The 18,083-nt window shown below is 42.6% G+C and overlaps 1 protein-coding gene across 1 annotated transcript in view; it reads right to left on the bottom strand.

Annotated features, from left to right (window-relative positions):
- SNX30 (sorting nexin family member 30) overlaps nucleotides 1-18,083 on the bottom strand; it is a 51,922-nt gene that overhangs the window by 13,347 nt on the left and 20,492 nt on the right. Inside the window, exons 2-6 of the mRNA XM_075726174.1 lie at nucleotides 15,022-15,210; nucleotides 8,637-8,747; nucleotides 4,796-4,954; nucleotides 2,229-2,424; nucleotides 1,368-1,567 (exon numbers count right to left, since the gene is read on the bottom strand). Of these exons, the coding sequence (XP_075582289.1) occupies nucleotides 1,368-1,567; nucleotides 2,229-2,424; nucleotides 4,796-4,954; nucleotides 8,637-8,747; nucleotides 15,022-15,210 (855 nt within the window). The remainder of the gene's footprint in view (nucleotides 1-1,367; nucleotides 1,568-2,228; nucleotides 2,425-4,795; nucleotides 4,955-8,636; nucleotides 8,748-15,021; nucleotides 15,211-18,083) is intronic.

Raw genomic sequence — 18,083 nt, 5'->3', positions numbered from 1 at the left:
CCAGGCAAGACAGGAGCCATACAACTAGCCATCCAAAGCTGGGAAAAGAAATCTGCAAGCATTTCAATTGTCAGTTTGAGAAGTACAGGATGACTAAGATTGAGAAGGACTACCATGTTCAGCCTGTAAGTTTACCACAGGCTATTAGATCTCTAAAGGAGTGCATACCGTAGCCTTTTAACGGTTGTTCCAAGTGGAAAGTCCTCAGAAGGAATTTGTCTTAGTACCCTATAGAGGGACTGCTAATACATACTGTACCATGGACATGTAGTAAAAAGCTCTAACAGCCAAACTACAGTCCTTGGTTTCAGTTTTCAGTGCAGTTAGCTCAGTAATTCTTTTCCCCTTGCAATGGGATTGACTACCATTGCTCCTTAACTTCAAGAGAATAAAAACTGCATTGAAGTAGCTTTTATTACTTCTGCATAAGCAGTAAATTATCAAGTTCTTAGAGAGATTAAGAGTCACAGAACAACATCTTTAAGCAGTTACTTAGTATGCAGAACTTAACAGAACTTTCCAACACACACATCCTGCTTACGGTATGGGGATGAGAGAGGAAGCAGTGTCTGTCATTTGGATACGTGGTTCTCAAAGGAGCCACCCAACCCTGCTACATGCAAGTGACAGAAGCTGCTAATGCTGCCTTTTATGCAGGGCCAGACACTGACCCAGCAGTGAAGAGCTGAGCTACAACTGACTTTCTAACAATTCAAAAGAGAAGATCTGAGACAGCCACAGGATGTCTCCTATAGAGTACCACCTGCCACTCTGATGGAGGAGGAACTCTTCAACACATTGTGTACACCTTAGCATCCTACATCCTTCTCCCAAGTAGTCAGCGATAGGACGAGAGGAAATGGGCTCAAGCTGCGCCAGGGGAGGTTTAGGTTGGAAATTAGGAAAAATTTCTTCATGGAAAGGGTAGTCAAGCATTGGAACAGGCTGCCCAGAGAGGTGGTAGAGTCACCATCCCTGGAAGTGTTCAAAAAATGGGTAGATGTGGCACTTTGGGACATGGTTTAGTCTAGTCTACCCTCGATTGGTTTAGTGTGGACTTGGTAGTGTAGGTTAATGGTTGGACTGGATGATCTTAAAGGTCTTTTCCAACCTAAACGATTCTATGATTACTGACCTTAGCTTGACTAACTAGCAGAGCAGACAGACAATGCTACCCATGCAGTACCCTGCTACTAAACATACCTAGTTTTGTTCTGATTATGGAAACATCCTCCTACTTAATGTATTATTTACTTCCCCACTTTTCCCACCACCAACCCTTCTCACTGTTAGAAGGAATGAACTCACTGATATATCATTCCATGCAAACACAGTGACAGTGTCTTCTGCCACAGGGCTCTCTTTACCTTCATTGACTCCGAGTACAATATATATTCCCTAAGTACAGGCAGGAAGTCTTCTGTCATGTCTTCACTGAGTTCTTCAAGAGCTGTGCAGCAGTTCCCAATACAGGCAGACACCCCTTCCAGTGGCTCTGATAGCTCAACTTCCAGCCCTCCCCAGGTTGAATAAACAGGTCCATATTCTCGTAGTTCCACCAAGTATTCTGCAAGAGGCAGATGGAAAAGTTAACAGAGTAAGAGTGAGGCACAAGGATCTGCAAACACTTACACCAAACAGGAGAAACTATGCAGCAAGCTTGGCAAACACTAACTCCCCCAGGAGTCAAGTCTTGTGTCGCATTAGCATCTTAATAAACAGAGCTCTATGGCTGCACAGGTGACAGGTTCAAATTGTCTCCTGCTTAACTGACCATTCCTACAACCTTCCAATACAAAGACACCTGCATCTGTGCAGTAGCCAAAGTCTTTTTTTTTTTTTTTAAACGTACGTAAAACTTGGCTCTGCTAAGACAGGTCTGTAAAGGTTATCTGTGCCTAGGAATTCCATCTGTACTCCTCCAGATGAAATCTACAGGTTTTTCCCCCTCCCAAAAGTCTTTCCAAAAATAACTCTAGTAAGAAAGTAAGTTGGTATAACAGAAGAGCAACTTTAAAAAAATATATTTGGAGAGTTGGGCTAAGATAAGATACTGTGTTAGGCTTTGGGCCTGTTTTAAGTCTGCAAGAGGCATTAGATTTTGCTTTGTGTGTGGCTCGTTACAGGCCAGAATCATTGATGCAAGTTGTCTTGGTCATGCCATCAACCAGAACAAGATACAGGGCACTCAGACTGAAGTATTATGATAGAGCACCTTGTGTCCTTACCCAACTGTTCCTTGATAATCCGTTGGGCTATTCTGTCAATGGTACCAAGCTTTAGAGAGAATGTGTCTAGATACTCCCCAATGGCTGCAAACTCCAGTGGCCGACTTCTTAATTTGTAGCCTCCTGTGACGTATTTGACAGACTCCCCCATCTTTGACAGCAATGCCATTCCTTGCCTTTTGTAGGCATTAAGATCCTAGGAAGTTAAAAACAAAAGTTTAGAAATATTTCACTTGCATGTTGGAAGATTAATACAATGAAGGATACTTTCCAGTCAAGACTGAATCTTGTGAAGGCAGGAGATTACATGTGACATGTATCCTTGGACAAAACCTCACTTTATACAAGTTGCACAGCTGAGCACAGCTTCAAGACTACCTCTAGATGGAGCTAAGCTATCGAGGAGAATGGTATGAAGTACTTTATAAATGAGTAAGCGTTCCACCTTTGCACATGGCCAGACTTTCCCATGTTCCTGTACTGTCACCAGGGACGTAGTGACATTAACAGCTCTGCTTCCGTCAATATTGTTCATGCCATTCATCCACGCATACTTGTAAGTCATAGCGCACAGTATCAGTATTATGCAAATGTACCAGCTGGCTCTGATGACCTAGTACAGAGCTACATATTGCATGCCTATTTGGTCAGCAGCCTACTCACACCAGTTGTGTGGTCAGACAGGAGGCAGGGGAAGACTGTACACAGAAAAAATGCAGCATGGGGAGACTAGCACAGCTTCTCTGGAAGACAGACTGCAGGTCAGGCTGGGTAGCCATGCTGCCTGCACAGAAAGCTTAAACTTCCTTGCCAACACTTTACAAGTTCACATAAATCAACATTCAGACAACCTATGTTAACAAGGTTGTTTGCCTACACTCTTCAGGGGATTTCACCTTGACCGCACATCATAAAAAAAAAAAAAAAAAAAGAAAATGGTTTTAGATAGCCAAACCACCATCCATTTTGCATTTTACTCCTTCCAGCAGGGGTCAATATTCAACACGGCAAAACAGGCTTAAGACCTAGTATCCTACACAGCCTGACCAAGAGATGTTTTCAAACCAAGTAGACCCGTAGAGGTCAAGAATGAAGACACGGTGTTACAGACTACACTAAAAGCTTATGTGTTCTTTAAAAAAATACAACAGCCATCTTCAAAACTCGTACTGTGGTATTCTGTCCAAGTACTTATACGTAAGTCTGGTTAAGAGAACCTGACCTCTTAGCAGCTACTATAATTCTGAATTATGTTTGCATTTAAATGCAGTGGTTTCTTGACTCTTGCCTTCCACCTGTCCTAAGCACTACCTGCAAGGAGGCATCAGAAAAAGACCCTTGAACTCAAAATTTTTCACTCACTCTGTCAAGCATTCTGGTGTGTTACTGGTCCAAACAGGGAACTTGAAGAAAGGTTGGTTTCTCTTTTTCAGCCAAGAGATGGTCTCATGACTTTCTGCAGTAACTAAATTCTGAAGTCCCACCACACTGAACTGACAACTCACTGCTGCAGTATAGCAAGTTCCAACACTAGAGACAGCCAGAAGAACATGTGTCCTTTTCCCTCAGCCTTCCTGGATGCTCTGCATTCTCAAGGCAAGCCCTGCCTGGGGCTGAGGATAAAGCCCTTACCATTCATTTTACAGGCATGGGAGAAGACAACTAAGCAGCTAAGAAAGTTGCATCATGCTTTGACAGCTGAAAAGCAGAACCAAGCTATCTGACATTTAACTATCAAGGTGCTAAACAAATTCTGCATTTCTGACTTGTTTCAGCAGTGAAGTTAACCATGAAGGGGAAATAAAAGGGAACTGGAGATTGAGTCTCACATTGCCAGCAAGCAGAATTTGAGCTCACTTCAGGCTTGTGCTAAGTGCCACATTTGAATGAGCTAGCATAATGTGACATTGGAAAGACATGCTTTTACAGCTCTCCTCACGCATCAGGTCAAACCCAAGCATGACTGTAGGTCCTCCTAGTCTTATTTAAAATGCAGTTCAAAAGACAGCCAAAGACAATTGCACCACTGCTGGATGAGTCACACAGAAGGTGAGCATGAAGTTGTTGACCAGGAACAAACAAGAATGAGGTCTTCATTGTTAGTTTTGAGGGCAACAAGTACAAGCAGTATAGAAGGCACAGACAAGAAAAAAGCGAAGAAATTTGCAAGCTTTTGTGCAAGAGCCATTTCTCCTCCTCCCCCACTTCCCTCCTCCCCAAAAGAGGATTTTACAAAGTCTACAATTTTCAAAATTCTGAACCTCTCTTGCATCAGAGGAGTATGTTCTAGACACAGGGATACAAAACAAGCAAGTCTGGAGAACTGCATTTGTAAATCCGCAGACCATTCCTCCCTTCAAGCAAAGGGAACCCATACAGTTGGCACACACAAGGGTCTGTCACACAAAACATTCAGGGTCCCCATCAACTCTCTGGTATTTTAGGGGAAGTTCTGACCTGCACATGTAGTTTTATTAATGCCTTCTAACCTTCATTTCAGAAGAGACTGCAAAGGTGCCTGTTCTGTTGTCCCTGTCAATGACTGTGTTTGGAAGTTACTGGCTTACCTTGGCTGTGAGAAACACGTTGAAGTGCTCATTAAAAGAAAGCACCGGGTGATCAGTTATTCTCTTCAAGAATTTGTCTAATGCTTTCCTCCTCGTCTCCACAAACTCTTCAGAAAAGCGATCAACAACACCCTTCACCACAAATTTCTCAGGAAGAGGCTGGCAGAGACAAGCAAAATGCACAAGATTCAAAAGACCAAAAACTTGCTTCTGCTATTTGGAAACATACAAAGCAATCAAACTCCAGTCTTAACAGGAACTGAAATGTTATGTTTGCTAATGGGAACCATACATCAGATGGGATGCAAGCCCTGCTCTGAATTACCCTTTAGTTGGTCTGGCCTAATGCTAGCAATTCTACTGAGTGGCTTTAGCTGAGAGCCACACCAGTGAAGCCCAAACAATACTCCACTAAGTACTTCCAGCATAGCTTAGGGTGTTCCCCACATTCAAGCTCCAGCTCTAAAGGAGATGCCAGCAGAGCTGCACACTATCCACTACAGCAATGCGCACACACACATCCCCAATGTTGAAGCAAGGCTGCTCAGTGCAAGGAAACTCAGAAAATTTAGCAATTCTACTTATTCTTTTCCCCCCTATTCTGACCAGTTTAGGGCTCCTGGACAGGGCCCTTCCATGGAGGGCTGATAGTCTTAGTGATAGCAGCACACTGAGCAAAGACAGATGAGCAGGCTTGACACAGCAAATGGTCCAGTTGTCCAGGCTGGAGCCTTCCTGAAGCACTTGCATACTCGGTCATCTATCATAGCTGACATTGCAGAGCATGTTTGTGTAAGTCACAAAGGTCTGCCAACATATCTACTCTTTCATCTTACTCTTATTATGACTCCACTAGTTCATCTCTGCAGTTCAGCTTAACATGTCTGCCTCCGGACTTGCTAGTTCTGCAGTCCCTCCTGTTACACTTAGACTCCAGACTTCAAAGTACCACTTCAGGTGGAAGATAACTGTTTAAGCTTCAGCGTGGTTAATCTCAGCTCCACCACTAGATCTGCTTTTGTTCTCTCCAGACAGCATGGACTCTAAGATTAGTATCAGTTTTAAAATCATGCTTTGCATTTTATTCTTGTGAAACAGTCCACCCAGACAGATAATCTGCTTACTCTTAAGCTAGCAGTGACAGACAATTCCACTCAATTCAGGAATCAGGATTCTCCTCTGCAAAAAGTCTTTGTCACCTGAAATCTGTGACAAAAGTAATTCAAAGGAAAAAAAAAATTGTGCATGCATATGCCTTTCCCACTACACCCTATCTGATGTGGGATGTACATGAAGATTGCACCTCCTAAAAAAAACAGACAGCATGACTTAGGTGCAACACAGCTACATTTTGACCACTGTATTAAGTTCTTATAATTTAAGACTTATCTTCTTATGCTTAGCATTCAGATCAGTCATTCCAGTTAATCCAGTGTAAGGTACACTCCAATTAAGACTTCTTCAGAAGAATAATGCTTCGTACAGTAGTCTTCAGGGAGGAAGACACTCTCTTTCCTTGCTTTGCAAACTGGGACTCTGTACTTTAGGAAGTCACTTCCTCAGCACCATATGCAGGAGAAAAAGGACAAGCTGGAAGACTAGTTTATAGAACCCTAGTTCAACCAAACACATGCAAACTGGCACTGCATAATCACTAACATTTGAGCATTTGAGACCCACACAAGGGTGCACCTCTATTACAGAGACTTCTGCCATTTAACCTGGTTTTAGGTATAGCAGTAGTTATAGTCCTTTATATTTTAGGCCTCTGGAGTTCCATCCCAAGTAGTCAGTACACACAACTAACAACTGATATCCTGCTTTAACTCTATGTTACTTATCTACCTTATAGCCTTCCAGCTTAATAGTCTACTCTTCCTTACTGTGACACATGAGCAGAGTTCACTGCAGTCAAAAATCCAAACATCGGCATCCAAAGACAAGATCCTTGGCCATGTTAGGCTTATCTTTCTAGTCTAGAGACAGATCTGAGAGCATTTTTACTATTGTTTGAAAGAACAGATTACAGTAAGTCTCAGATCATTTAAAAAAAAAGTAAAAATCAGTAACCAAAGAGATTAAAAGGAACCCATATTCAGTTTAGTTTGGGCTCCTAAGTGTAGTGTATCATGACTTGCTGCACTGAGAAGACACACCATTTGTTACAGAAGGATTTTATGCAGTCACTATACCAAGATTAAGACGACAACCCCCTTTCGGTATTTTGTTAGGCAGAAGGCCTCCAGGGATTGCAGTATCTCCCGTTACAAATACAGATACTCTTAGATTGGCTTGAAACAACATTTCAGAACACAGCTGAGTCACAGTGCACCTGAAACTGCCTTTAGCTTCTATTCCCCATCTACTTCTAGGCAATAAATACATAATGCATTCAGCAATCTGGGGATTAATAGGAAATGGGAATTAACAGCAATAAGATTAATAGGAAATTCCATAACTGCTAACTTGTGCATAGACAGATAAAAGAGGGCAGCACATCCTTATACTTCCAGATTTTCTAGGAGAGGCATTTAAGAGATTGCCTTGCTCTGCAGCGAGTCTTGTGTCCAGTATTGGAGCCACTTGAGCCAAATCTGCCGTTCTGTGTGCAATAAATTCCAGGTCACAGCAAAACAGCTTGATTCCCTGGCTGCGACTCACCTTCTGCTACTAGACTATTATTTATTGCCCTGCAGCCTTCAGGCAGGACTGGCAGCCTGTTAGTACACTCAAGAATCTGTAGAAGCTTAAATGTGATAGCTCCAGCTGTTCAGAGAACAGGGAGGGAGAAAAGAGGGTCTGGGCAGCTAACACATTAATCTTACATCTCCACCTTACCCCAGCAAGCTCACTCTCTCTCTTCTCTTCTCCCTACCCCTCAGTAAATATATTTGCTGCCAGTAAGTGGTGTCACATGATTTTGTGAAGTATTTCTTATCTTTGAGAGACCAAGCTATTATTCCACTTAGAGGCAAGTCCCAGAGAACTTACGGACCTAAATAGCTCTCTACCCTGGAACAGCCTAACTGAATACCTCTCACATAGCCTAGTCTTTGCTCAGGGAGGGACAGCAGAGAAAACTACCCCCCATCCCAGATGGGCAAGCTAACGTATGCTAGCAGCGTTGCTGTTTCCCCACAACTCACCTCCTACAGGCCTTTTTGAATTTCTTTGTTCAAAATAGCCGATGGTGGTGATCTCACAGGCTTCCTACCTTTTCACATCTTCTACAGCATGAAAAACAGACTGCTGAAGATCAGTATCAACCTCTTCATATCACATAAGTTGGTCAGACTGCCAGCTTCAGCAACAAGAAGGGGTGCAGTAATTTAGCTAATCTCATTAGCAGAATCAAAATTCTGCCTACTGAAGGCATGCAATAGCTACCAAGCCAGAGACTAGATTTGTAAGTCTGTGCTATTAAATGTTAGCACAAATAGTTTTGAAATACTCTCTTTAAAACCAGCTTGAAGGGCCATCTTGAAAACTGACTGAGAGTAGGACGTGAAGTACCTGGGTGGCTTTTCATAAGCCTCAGATACTCAGAAATCTAGATGTAATAATTGAGCAAACAGATGAAGCGTATTCCATTTATGCCACAACAGGTGTAGTCACCGCGCATATTGCCCTACAGGAGGCTGCCAAGAAAAGTCTAAGCTTCATATTCAGTTAAGAATGGGAAGCTCTTCCCACTCCATTAAAAGAGAATGAAGTACTACATTTAAATCTAAATACTAGAAGAGTATGAAGTATTTACATCTAAGGAGACGTATCACCAAAATCACCCTTGGAAGACAGAGACAGAACCATCCTTAATAGCAGATTCTTGCTCACTACCTACGGGAATGAGATGTGTTGGCTGAGACTCTTCCAGCTTGTTTCTCAACCAGTCGAAGTCTTGGTACCGCCGGCGGACAGAATACTCTGGCAAATCAAACTCTGCTCGCGTGGTCTGGAAAAGAAGAACAGGATACACTTAGCGTGCACCAGAACCTCTAACTTCAGAGCTTAGCAGCAAATGCAGTACAGCCATCACTGGCAAGGGTAAGGCCAGACAAGCCTTGCACAGGGACTCCATCCCCAAAATCATGTTTGCAGCCAGCATGAGAGAAAAATCCTCTGGCCTTTCAAGCAGTAGGAAAGCCAGCAATAAGAAAAATGATTACTTGGAGCTGATGTGTTCTTAAGATCTATTCGTACTTCATTACACATTGTGCTCAGATAAACTTGATGGGAGAAGTCTGTGGAGAGGAGAGTACTGTGCACCATGTTAATCTCTTGGCAGTTACAAGTTTGCGGGGAAGACTGTATGAAATCTTCATTCCAAGGACGAGACTATTTTAGCTGTCAAGAACTAAAAGCAAAGACACTTAATGACTTGTTTATACTATGATGTGCATTAACCATGGGTGAAAAAATGTTTCACCACTGCCCAGTATTCCAGAAGTGACAGGCTTATTACACCCCTTCAAGGCTAAAAGATTAGAACATAAGCTGTTGCTAGGTTGGCCGAAGGACTGGTTTTGTTGATTTCTCAGAGGAAGAAACGAGTTTGTTTACATTAAGTTTATGTATGCCTGATTAGAGATATCAGTACATTAAGTCAAATCTTTACAGTTTTCATTCTTTAGGGTAAGGAGTTACACTTGCCATTACAAGTTTGAGACAGAAGGTAAATATGCAGAGAAACTGCTGGCAAATCTTTTATCCAGTCCTCGAACAGTCCATAGCCTGGAAGGCTGACTGTGTGGTGCTGCTTGCACAGCACGTACTGCAACTGCCTAAAAGCACTAATGAAACTGTGTACCAACTGAAAAGCCTGGTATTGCAACAGCCCTCACTGGAAGGTAGATGGCCCTTATCATCACGTCCCACTGAGAAGCACAGATCACAGAAGCCTAGAGAGCTATACTGAGTTACCTGGCAGCATCAAGACCATCTTGCAATTAAGGTGATGCTGCAGTGCCAGCACACTGCATCTACAGCTAGACATCAAAACCATTTCATCCTGAGGAGCACACCAGCTCTCCTAGCTTTGAACTGGCACTGAGTACAGCACTAGATTGCTTTGCTACTCCTAGCCACCACAACCTCCTGCTAAATTCCAGCAGAGATTTTGTATTTACTTCCAGACTGAAAGCAACTGCCACATACTTGGAGAGAGTTTCGTATCAGCCTTTAAATGCAATCCACCTCTTTAACTTGCTCTGTGGATGGCTCCAGCTCTTCAGTTACTGCACATTATTCCCACCAATCCCTACTAGGGATCCTGTACAAGTCCTGTGCCAGAAATCTCTTTCTAAGGGGAAGCCAGCAGCCTTAACACACTATCAACAGAACAGTAGCTCTAGTATACTATAAACAGCATGCTAATGTGATATTACCTATGAAATGGTTTGGTTTCTAGAAAAGGAAGGCATAGAGAGACAGAAAAGAATAAATCAAGCTCATCTCCTCCCTCCTTTGACCTGCTAGCTTTGATAAGAGATATACCCATTAGTCCATGGACTAACATAATGAATGCTCACCAACAGAGAAGCTGTATTTGTAGATGAGGGACTACCAAGACCTAGATATCCACTGTAGATTTGCACTTTACTCAGCTACACCTCAGAGTAACACCAGCTTATTTAATGTGTTAGAGTGCCGCATTATAAATGAAACTTCTGAGACTTCATATGAACCATTTTCTCTTGTTCTGAGTAGGAGACTGAACAGTGTTACACTAGAACAAGGTAATTCACACACACGTAGACAGCCCTCATCAGCCAGTGGTGCTGACTGTTTTGTTCTGTTAATAGGGCAGCTATACCTCAGCCTCACAGGAGACAACTTGGCAGTAAAAAAAAAAAAGTAATGATTTAGTAGTAGTAGGGACAGCTTTTGTGAACTGGCTGTCACCAGGCAAAGGCCCCTTAAAAAAGATCAGACAGTGAGCGAATGAGAATAATCAGGATGTATACACACTACAGCGTCTTATCCTGTAACATGAGGATGAAGGTAAAGTTTCCCATCTGTTAGCACTGAGAACCTTATTAACCAGTATTCTGCTAACAGTTAAGAAAAACTGTGTAGGTACAGTTTAGAAGTAGAAAAGCAGGGTAAGTACCAGTGCACAAACTTTACATTAGTTATCATTCATCTCCAGCAAACTGCTCCTGCTGCCTTTATATCACAAGCAGATTTGCAAAGTTTTCCACATACCAGGTTTTATTCTTCAGTGGGAGGCAGATGAAAATACATCATAGTCATGAGCATTTCACTGTTTGCTGTACAGGCTGTCAAATCCAGACAGCAAATAAGCTTTTCACTATTTGGACAGAACATAAGGGCCCTTCAAGGTTTTAACAACACCTCACTAACGCTGAAAGAATCTGCATCTCAGATCAAACTGCTCATTAGCTTCACATGAGCTATTTTTTCCAGACTGCACACAAAAGGGAAGAGGGTCTTGCCACTGTCCAGGGATGGTAAGTGAAATGTCTGTGGTTTTGACACAGTTCAATTCCTCCCTCTTTCTTAGTAGGATCCATAAATCTCAGCTTGTAAGGACATGTGTCTCTCCCAGAGGAAGCTGAGAAACTTATGTGGCAGATCTCAACCTCCCAAAAATAATGGGCAAGACATTTCCAGGGACTTATTGAAGACTCCAGCACAGTTCCACTAAGTCAGCATTGCAGTATTCTGGGCTCAGTTTTACTTGCTGGAAAGCAGGCAGGTTTACAGACACTTTTACCTCTGTTGCTGAAATAGTTTTGACTTGAGGCAATATTGATGCAATCACCAAGTCTTGGTCTTGTGCAAGATTCTTGTCTTTCTTGAAAGGAGTTAGCAGACAAACCTAAAGCTAGCCTGTGATAACTATATGAAATTATTTTTGTACCCTAGTTCTCGTCTCTCACTCACTACACCTGATTGTGCACTCCCCTCCATGACACTATCTAAGCTTGGGGCAAAATCTTCAGCTAGAAAAAGAGGAGAATGGCGGGGGGGAAGGGAGCAAGGTTGGTGTTCTTAGTAGTTTGTAGTTTCATTTGCCTCAAATAGTTCAGCCTATTTGGAAAAAGGGATCATAGCACCTACACGTGCTCCTCTCTAGGGATCAAGATGTTTCATGTGCTCAGGTAACCTACCCAGTGCATGCACTGGAAGCAGGAGGAGAAGGACAGGAAAAAGAAAACAAGACCTCCACTTCAGTATTGACTGGTTTGAAAGTCTCTCCCTTCAAGCCTGCAGAGCAACTGCATGACTTTGAGGAATGGCACACAGCTGTTCAGACCTCCATGGGAAAAGGCACAGAAGAAGGCCTTGCCGTTCTAGAAAGTACAACAAAAGTGAAGTTAGAAGTACACTTACTTATGTTTCCCTCGGGATAGATGACTACATAACATATGGGTAAGCTTTATTTTCCCTCTACTTCCTCAGAAAGATCTGCTTGATAAATCCCTCTACACATCAGTCTACCTGAAGAGCACAAAGGTCTATCATCAAGAACACCCAAGACACTTCAGTCATCACAGCCAAGACCAAATTAAGTTCCAGCACAAGTTTCACATACCTTTTTGGTTTCACTAGCCTCCCTGTATAAGAAAACTGCTCTTAGCAAGAGGAAAACACAGTATGAAAGAGTCAAGACAGCCAGGTCTCAATCACTGTCCCCATTATTTTGGGGAGTCCCATTACAGCCTTTAAATGCTTTCATCCAGAAGACAGGTTGGGGAATGCTACCTGGCTCTTACTAGGAAGCTGTGAAAGCAGGGGTACAAGCAGGACCAAGTAAAATCTAAGCTTTCTTCTCAGCTTCCCTGCAAGCCATTGTTTTGGACCAGATGTTTTGGACCCTTCCTCAGCTGCCACCACCACATGCTGACAAAGGTATCAGTAGACGAGAAGTCTGGGGCATGCTGCAAGACTTCTCTTTTTTTTGCTGTTACAATGAAGGACCTTTCTAAAGAAAGAAAAAAAAAAAACAAATAACACAAAAACAAGACTGTGGTCAGGTTACACCCTTCCCTACAGTGGTGTCCAGTCACAGCCACAAGCACACATTACAGCACTAGCAACTACATTCCCCTCTTCCCCTAGTGATCCTGCTTTTCACAGCAAGGGAGTCTTCAGCATAACTCATTCTAGGACCTATGTTTATCCAAACCTTTGAGGTTCCAGTAGCATTCTTCAGTGGTAAAAAAGCAGCCATCCCTGCCTCCTCATCCAGAGCCACGACAGAGACCCTTTCAGCCCTTTACAGGTCTCAAAACTCTCTCATACAAGGCTGCAAGGAAGGCGGTGGGAAGGTGTGGCCTTGCAGTGATGACAGGAGCAAGGTCTGCTATAGAACTTTGACCTACAACCTGGAGGTGCAACCAGCAGCACTCATCCTCATCACTGTCTAGGGATTATTCCTGTGCAGCTTTTTTGCCATGTTTAATTAGCACTTTCAGCTACAATGGCAGATTGGGCAATTAGCTTGGCATGAAAGAGGCCTTGTTTGTATGGCAAGAATGAGTCAGAGTATTAATACTGTTAGTCTTCCAAGCAGTCTTTCTTTAAACAATGGTAGGTAGTGCTAGAGGTGCTGACCCTAGAGGTTAGCCAGAAGTTTACAAGAATAATAAACCCAAAGAGGTGAGGCTTTCATGGTGATTGATAAGAATAAGTTATGCACTGTTTCACAATGGTATTGTAATGCTATGATATAGCAGATTTATGTGCTACAGTGAGATCCCAAATAAAACAAGCATTAACAGACAGGTGGGTAGATAGGCAAAAACAGAAATAAAAGACAATTTTTTTTTTATTTAAAAAAGACACTGTTGGGTAATACATCTGATCTAAATACACTAAATACCTTACCCACATTCCAGAGTTCTGCTTTAAGAAGGAAGGGAACCCTTGTACGAACAGAGGTTTCCAAGCAGAGGAACGTTATTAGGGTGTCACTGCATAGAGATATTCTAACTTGACAGAATAATCAGGTCTTAACTTAGGGGAGAAACAACTTTAGCCAATTTTAGCCATTTGCCTGTGGAAAGCTGCATCTCATTTTGTGCTTCCTATTCCTTCTGATCATGTAACAGCTGCTCCAAGTAGAAAAGTTTCCTACAATACTTCTTAGCATTTCCTAGTAGTTAAGAGGCAGCATTTCTTGCAAGATTAAGACACTTACAGCAGCAAAGAATGACAGGCCTACATTAAGTGTGCAGTAAGAGGTAGCTACTATTTTAGAGAAACCACATTTTCTCCTGTGCAGCCTGAAAGTGGAACTTTGGAGTAGACATTTTGAAAAAAAAATTATCTGTGGCCTGTAAAGGCTTCCTTATCTCAAAGGAAAATATTCTCTCCAGTATATAGTGCCATCTAAGTAGGCCAGAGGAATGTTAATCTTTTTGGATAAAGTGGATCAAGTATATTCCTAGTGAAGTTAGCGAACACTTTTTGCCTTAGGTAACTACAAGTGCCCAAAACAGATGTCAGCATCACATAGGAGCTGACACTAATGAGAATGAGCTAGTTAACAGAAATCAACATTCCAGTTGTGAGTGCAGTGGACTTTTTCAGATCACTTTTCCTATTAGTGCAATTAGATTGCACTAATGATTGAACTGCAACACATGCTGAAAAAATCTCTAGCATATTTCTTTTGGTAGACAGTAGCATGCTTACACTACTTAGTTTTAGCAGTAGCGATACAGCCTTCTGTACCAACAACTCCACGGAAGCTAGCTTACAGCTGAAGGATCAAGATTATGATTTCGGTAAGTGGCTGATAGAGGAAGTGTGGTAAACACTTAAAGCAGCAAGCTTAAAGCATTTCAGAAATGGATAGACACAAAATGTGAGATGATTAACAGCGAATCAATAACAAGGCACATTCCCCTTCAGGGGAGGTAACTCAAACCAAATGGGTGTCAGATTACCTTACATGAGCAGACTTTCAAATTAATGAAAGAAACTGGCCTTGCAAGTTTACAAACAGTTCTATTTTTAAGAGTCAGAGACAAAAATCTAAGATGACATGTTAAAAGTTTTCCATAGTTTCATATACTGAAGTAGTAACAGTTCTGCTAAGAGAAGTCACACCTTCAACATATTCACAAGGTACTGAAAGACACTAAGTTCTTGTCCTTCAAATAAGGAAATACAATGCAATGCACAGACATCAGAACATGCCCCAAAAAAACTCCCCAAAGCAAAAAGTACTAGGAAAGGAGGATATTGCTTTGTACCTTTGTTGTAACCCTGTATGTGATATATGTCTCCATTGTGCACACGTGTTTTTTGGGATCATCAACAGTAACAAAGAGGTCTCTAGTTTCCCCATCCAAGTCATCATCCAGCTGCAGTCTGTTGAGGAGAGATGAGGAAGAGGCTGGGCTAGAAGTGTCCACAGGTGTGCCATTAGGTAGACTAAGATCCTGTATTGGAGAGGAAAACACAGCAGCTTTTTAATAAGTGAACAGATTCACTATAAAGCACAGTATTCTTAAAGAATAAATGTCCTGTCTTAAATTCTTAAAGACAAGCTTCACTGACCCATTACAAGGGCTATTTATTTCAGCAGCTCCAAGGATCATCTTTTTCCAGGACACCTGGGCAATCCCCTAAGGTCTGGGCTTTGAGCATTAGGTTGCTCTACCGTTCCACAAGTTGAACAGAAAGCACATTACCACCATACCTCCCCTTAGTATGGTGCAACCTGGTTTCTATTCATGAGGAAGTAGAAGTATTGCTGAACCAACAGTTCCTGGTGAGACTGAACCACCTCAGACTCTAAAAACAAAACACCTAGGCAAATCAAGAGACCTACTTATAAGACAGGCTTCAGGCAAACGGGCAACAGTTCAGTTGACTGGAATGCAGTCAGCCTTCACCTCTGGAGACTCCTATAGTAGAAAGAGGGCAAACTTGTATCAGAGGCTTCCCAACCAGTCCATTGGTCCAACTTCCAAACACGCTGACAGCAGTCAGAGACTGAATTGCCATCACTGTACTACAGGACAGTCACAGATCATACACTCCAGCACCAGTGTCTATGTGTGCATAGGACTCCCCCTTGGAGTCCTAAGGCCAATGAAAACACTGTGTTTTGCTCGGAGAGGTCCTCATTCCCATCCTCCCAACTCCAAGAGTATCACCCTGTGCCTAGAGAAGACAGAGGCTAAACGAACCAGCAAGGGGCTACTTTAGGAAGAGTTGCACAAGGGTTTGGGAAGTCTGTAATTCTCAGAAAGTGAGTTGGAGGGGTGGGAGGGAGCAGGGAGGGGACGGGATGGAATGGACAGGGACCCTTTATAGCAAGCTGGTACATTCCCACACCTTTGAGTCTCATACTTCGATACAGACCAACTACTCCATCCAGTTACTGGTTACTCCACTTCGCATAAATATCACAGCAACTTCACAAATGTTCTCTGCTCTGGTTTTGTAGCAGAGGGAACTAACAGCATGTGGCAAGTTGCACAATATGTAGGAACATTTGACAACAGTATTAGAAAGTACCAAAGACCCATGGCTACTCTTTTCAGAGAAGAGGAGTGAGTCAGTTTAACTAGTAGCACAAGAATAGATTTATCCACAGAGTGTCTCCCTTATAAGCATAAAGGTTCCTCTGGTTGCTAGACAAAGAAACATCACTACAACTAAGCAGCACATTAACTAGAAGTGTTTTAGTTTTAGAATTACTTGCTTAGCCCCAGCTTCACACAGTCTTTAAGTCACTAAACGCAACATGTAACCTTAGCAAAGCAATCCTGTTTGGGTAAGATCCTCTTTGTCCATCCGTGTTCCTTATGCATTTGTGGTTTATGTTCCAGCTGGATAAGAGTAGTCCCTGTCTTCAAAAGAAGTCCTCCTTTGTTCAAGGATTCAGAATTACAGGTGAGAGCTTCAAGTTAAAGCTTACTTACAACAGCCTGCCTTTGACAATGGCTAAGAACAGGGCTAAGTTCCTACCAGTCTTTGTCACAAACCCATCATGGGAGTACTGGGATGTTATACACAGCCCTCTGCCTGTTGCAGTCTTGCAGCACTGTGGTAGCATTGCTCTTCACCTTGAGGTCTGTCTTATGAAGTAGGGAGAATAATGCTTCCACCTAGACATTTTGGGAAAGGGTTGATCTAAACTATTGTCTACTAACAGAGAGGTTGGATGCATTCTCCCAGCTAATGCTCAGAAGTGGTTGCCAACAGATGAGAGATTTCAGATTTAACTGGCAAGTGGGCAAGAATTGGAAGGTAGGCACTCAAATGCTCCCTTAAGAGGGCAAAAGAGCAGGATGAGTATGGCACAGCTTGCCAGCTCATACATGAGGCAGACAGCTTGAACTACACAAGCATCTGGCTCAGCCTCAACATAGCAGAAGCATGTACAACAGGAAGAAGCAATGCTACAATAACTCAGCAGACAAGGAGTTCTGTTGGAGTTAGACAAACAGAATAAGCAGAAGACAGGATAAGATTAGCAACAGGAGATGGCTTCAGAAAATCTGTAGTTCAGCCAGACAGGAGAATTTGGCTGAGCAGAGTAAAAAGCAAAGCAAACCCTGGGACACTGCTGTAGCTGCAGTCAAATCTGTTCCTGTTTCCAAAAGCAAAAGACAGCTCTTCACTGCCCATGTGCAATAATCATTAATATAAGACAAGTGGTGCCAGAACTGCAGCCAGTCAAATTCTAAGCTTCCAGTATGGAAATTAATTAACTTGCAGAAACAGTTGCACAGGAGATCTCAAAAGCTCATAACAAAACCCTTCCAAAGGAGAGCTTAAAGAATATGACAGAATCTCCTTAAAATATGAAAACTCTGCATCAAGGTGTCAGAACAACTGGAGGAAGGACCAAAGATGGAGCTTGCAGCCATTTGCATGAAGTTAGCGACTTTCTTCACCAATTCTATTGGGAGATAACAATATCCTACTAGCACGTCTAGCACTTTTTAAGCAGGGAAGAGGTTTGTGAAGGCTGGAATCCATATCAATCTACTTGAGTGTGCTCTTGCAGTCATAGGTCTTGTGGAACGTCTCAGGTCTTAAAATAAAGGCTGTGATAGATTTACCTGATCTTAGCCTCGGATGAAACACCCCAGCTCTAGACCAAGTAACGCTTCTAGACCAACTCTGGTTAGGAGCAGCGATGGGAGGAAAGGACATAGGATGTGTACATTGAAAGAACTACTGTGCTACACTGCCTCACCTGTGATGGCAGAACCCTCCCCCTAGCAGTCACAGCTGGCATCATGCCTAGCTACTTGGCTAGTTTTCAGTAGTTGAAAGCCAAGGTAGAAGCTAACTA

The sequence above is a fragment of the Pelecanus crispus genome, chromosome Z (assembly GCF_030463565.1).
Source record: "Pelecanus crispus isolate bPelCri1 chromosome Z, bPelCri1.pri, whole genome shotgun sequence".
Lineage (NCBI taxonomy): Eukaryota > Metazoa > Chordata > Aves > Pelecaniformes > Pelecanidae > Pelecanus > Pelecanus crispus.
Note: the sequence above shows the minus strand (reverse complement) of the source record. Positions and strands in the feature narration are given on the sequence as shown.